This window comes from Trifolium pratense, linkage group LG2, assembly GCF_020283565.1.
Source record: "Trifolium pratense cultivar HEN17-A07 linkage group LG2, ARS_RC_1.1, whole genome shotgun sequence".
Taxonomy (NCBI): Eukaryota; Viridiplantae; Streptophyta; class Magnoliopsida; order Fabales; family Fabaceae; genus Trifolium; species Trifolium pratense.
Genome location: NC_060060.1, coordinates 17,548,748 through 17,552,811, shown reverse-complemented (window position 1 = coordinate 17,552,811; position 4,064 = coordinate 17,548,748). Strand labels below are relative to the sequence as shown.

At 29.2% G+C, this 4,064-nt stretch overlaps 1 protein-coding gene across 1 annotated transcript; it reads right to left on the bottom strand.

The window, feature by feature from the left end:
- Positions 1 to 924: 924 nt before the first annotated feature.
- Positions 925 to 3,265, bottom strand: LOC123908590 (protein TORNADO 2-like). The gene is made up of 2 exons (XM_045959271.1): positions 2,642 to 3,265; positions 925 to 1,546 (listed from the first exon to the last, which is right to left on the bottom strand). The coding sequence occupies exons 1-2, from the start codon at positions 3,137 to 3,139 to the stop codon at positions 1,235 to 1,237; spliced, it is 810 nt and encodes a 269-aa protein (XP_045815227.1). The 5' UTR covers positions 3,140 to 3,265; the 3' UTR covers positions 925 to 1,234.
- Between the last annotated feature and the right edge of the window lie 799 nt (positions 3,266 to 4,064).

Genomic DNA, 4,064 nt, shown 5'->3' with positions numbered 1-4,064 from the left:
TCATTAATAATTGTGTTTGTATATTTTATCATATCTTTCTCAATACATTAAATAATAAATAGATAGATTGTTCAAACTTTCTAGTGACATTCATAGTTTCAAGTAGTTTTTCAATGATTTTAGTTCTGAAAAACTTCTTTTTGCATATAAAACAGTCACCGATATAGTTAAAACATTTGAATAACAATCTGCAACTTTGAGAATCTCGAGAATTTCAAATGTTGACATCAACACATTTGGCAAAAGACATTTGCAACACTTTCAATTAAGGAAAAAAAAATATCTACATCAACATCCAACAAATCCTTATAACCCTTATAACAAAACACAGTCTTAAAATTGTACAAATTTTTTAAAATTAATCATTATCCAACAATTTCGACCTTTTACTTAAAAAACAATTCAAAAATACTTTTAATTATTTCTAACTGCTCAAATCGATTTTTTTTAAATGAAGTTATTGTCATATCAACAACCACAAAAAAATAATTGACTCTAAAATGATTCATTGAATGATTGTATTTCCTTTCATTATCATTCTTGTCATGTCTTTTTCTAATACAACGACATTTTGTTGGAACTATCTATTTCAAAAAGAAAAATAATTTCTACTCTAAATTTATCTCATATAATATGATGTCTCATGCGCCCTTAAAACATATATTAGCATTTTTCATACTTATTTTAAGTGAAATTAAGTATGGTGAAAATGAAAATGGATTAAATCCACATTGAAGAGCCAAATTTCCCTCCAAAAAAATAGAGAAAAGACAAACAAAACAAGAACCCCAAAAGTCCTCTATTGACTGTCTTTTGCTAACTCTAGATTCGAGACATCAGCTTTCGGTGCCCTCCTCTAATCACGCTCAGCTCCTGTATCCTTTTCATCAAACTTTCAACACTACCCATAAAAAAACAAGCATCTTTTCTACTCAATAAAAAGTGGAACACACAAATTCATACATAGAATTTTTTTAAACTTTTCTCCCAACACAACAACATAAGACACTAATTAAACTAAACAAAATGATCCGATATTCACAAAATCTAACTCAACATTCAATGTTGATATTGTCAGATTGAACACGTTCATTTTGGTTCGAATTTGAGACATCATAGGTGTTTGAGTTTTGGTTAGTGACTTTGTCTACCGACAAAAAAAAAATGTTCATCACCAAGTTTTACATCACAATCATAATATTACTACTATTATTTGAATCTTGTGATCATCAAGTTAAGTATAGCCTTGTTTGTATTTGCGAAAGAGATCTTCAGTTTTGGCATTCCTAAAAGCAAAACACCCGATTAAATAAACGATAATTAAAACAATAACAGTGATTATCAAAATCACATTAGCTCTTTTCCATTCCTTTCTAAGATTTGCCAACAAACCAGCTTTGCATGAGTCACAATTGTAACAAAGTTGTGTTTGGTCGTTGCTCCATTGAAGACAATCCATATCTGCTGCATTGTTTATTGGACTAATCCAATAAGTTGGGTTCACAAATGTGTATGCACATTGTGTTGGTGGTTTGCAACACCCTGACTGAAAAAAATTAAACCAAGAAAAAATATATGTAAAACATGTTTAATTAGTATAAAGTTGTTAATTTTTGCACTAAAAATATATGCATTAGTCACTAGATTTCAATGTTTTCTCCTCCTACATATGTTAAGATATATAAAATGGATAAAAAAAATGAAAAAGAGTTGAATCAAACAAATTTAAATAGACAACTTTAATTACATTGTGTGGATATGCTATTTTATTTTATTTTATTTTGATTAATCATTGTTTGAATAATTTCTCTATGGTACTATTTTTTTTGTTAGCCCTCCGGTTCTCAAGGGAAGATGATTTTGATAATTTAGAGTTCAATCGCGAGGTAAGTAAATTCTGTTAATAATCTCTTTGGTACTATCTTTGTTTAAATATTTAACTTTGAAATAAATTGAATGAAATGAGTTACAAACATATGACATAAATGAACATCAAGTTACTATAATTTTGGTCAAAAATAAAATAAAATGAAATTACTATAATTTATAAAAAAAATTATTATAATATTACAATTAAAGTTTATGTAATTTTAATTAGCAAATTTTCTAATGCAAAGTTCTTTTTACTAAAAAATTTAATATAATCATTATAAAAAAAAAATAGAGTAAGATACTAAATAATGCAACTGAACTCATCTCTTAGTCACACACACTAGTAATAAAAATAAAAAAAATCTCAAACACCAACAACATGTGGGAAAATACTTAATCCTTTAACTATTTGATCAGGGTTCGATTTCTAACTAATGTATATAAAAAAATAATTATTGATAAAAATCAACTTCTTAAATTGATCTCAGATGACTAACTTAGTGAGATTTATCCTTCCAACCACGTGAAGCGTCTACAAGATTTAAATTAGAGATCTTTGTTAAACCCCCTAAATCGATCTCAGACGACTAACTTAGCAAGATCTATCCTCCCAACCACGTAACGCGAGTACAAGACTCAAACTAGAAATCTTTGTTAAAGAATCCAAACACAGTTCGACTCGATACAATGTAGTTGAGATATGATCTTATATAAGAGAAAATATGTGAAAATGAAAAATAATTATAAAAACAAAAGCTTAAACATATACCTGCATTGGTGTAAGATGAGCATTAAAGAAATCTTGAGCCATTCTGAAATTCTGATTCAACTCAGCACACATATTAGTTTCACTAAGACAACTCCTAATAGCATCCCATTTAAAAGAACTTCTAACTCTTCTTTTCAAAAACCCAGAAAAATCATCCAAACGATATTCCAAATAAGCTCTATTAGGTTCAATCATACCATGACCACGAACAGTGACCATATAAACAAAAACAACCAAACAAACAAGAAGTATAATGAGAACAAGCATAGCAACTAGGTAGAATATGAGAAGACATGATATTCTCCAAAAAGAACCAATGAGACCAGCTAGAGAGACAATTAAGAGAAGAACACCTAGGATTATTACTGGCCATTGGAGAAATTTGATACATGTGTCTGCTGGTTCGTTTGTTAGCCAGATTCCAGCACCAATGATTGGGATTGAGATTATTACAGCAAGTAGGTTTATGAATCCTATGATGTTGTTGCTCATTGCCATTTTTTTGGAGGAAATTATTAGGGGGGTTTTGGGATTTAGATGGGGGTGTGGATTTTGTTGATTGTTTCAAGATGAATAAAAATGAAATGGTGTTTGGGGCTTGGAGACTAGGACAATTCATAGAAAGGTGTGAATGTCTTTATCAGTTTTTTATAATCCTATGCTTTACAAACAAAATTTGTTTTTTTCTTGCAATTAAGATTCACAAATAAAAATAAAATTTTGGATTTAAATTAGAACTAATATGTGTAACCTAATAATATCAGTATTGTCACTAGAGATTTGTTTACTAACCATGTTCATGTATTTTTACTTATAAATTATTGTTCATTTTTATTAAAATAATCTTAATAAGTATTGATATATTTCTAATATAATTATCATAAATACAAAAGTTGAGAGGTGGAGGTTTGAACAACGACATTTTTAATAATGTTTCTGACAGCTATCGATTGAAATATCTAAAAAATTATCAACTGAAATACATTTACAATACAAAGTTATAAGTTAAAATTAAAAAATAAATAATATTATATTAAAAATTTAAAAGATCAATTATTTTGGATAAAATTTTTGTTCCAAAAATGTCATTTATTTTGGACATAGCGTACTAGTACAGTATATACACGGAGCGGGAAATTAGAGCGCGAAAGAAAAATGCTTGCCAGCAATGAAAAGTAGGAGGACTGTGGTCTATGGTGCAGGACAGGGACATTAATTAATTGGACAATGTCATCATAGAGAATCCAATATGTTAACACATGGGGCCTTTTCGGAATCTGCGTTGACTTATTTCAAATTTCTGCAGAATTTTCTTCACCCACGTTCACATTTTTTTATACTTTTGTGGCTTACTCTTGGTTACAAGGTAGAAGGCATGCTAGGCTGCTTCACGCAGGTGCGCGCTTCGTTCGAGCCTGTAGAG

Excerpts from the sequence above, each read along its gene's own strand:
- LOC123908590 (XM_045959271.1), bottom strand. The coding sequence starts at position 3,139 with ATGGCAATGAGCAACAACATCATAGGATTCATAAACCTACTTGCTGTA. Across the intron at positions 1,547-2,641 it reads CTCATCTTACACCAATGCAG|TCAGGGTGTTGCAAACCACC; the intron begins GTATATGTTTAA and ends AATTTTTTTCAG.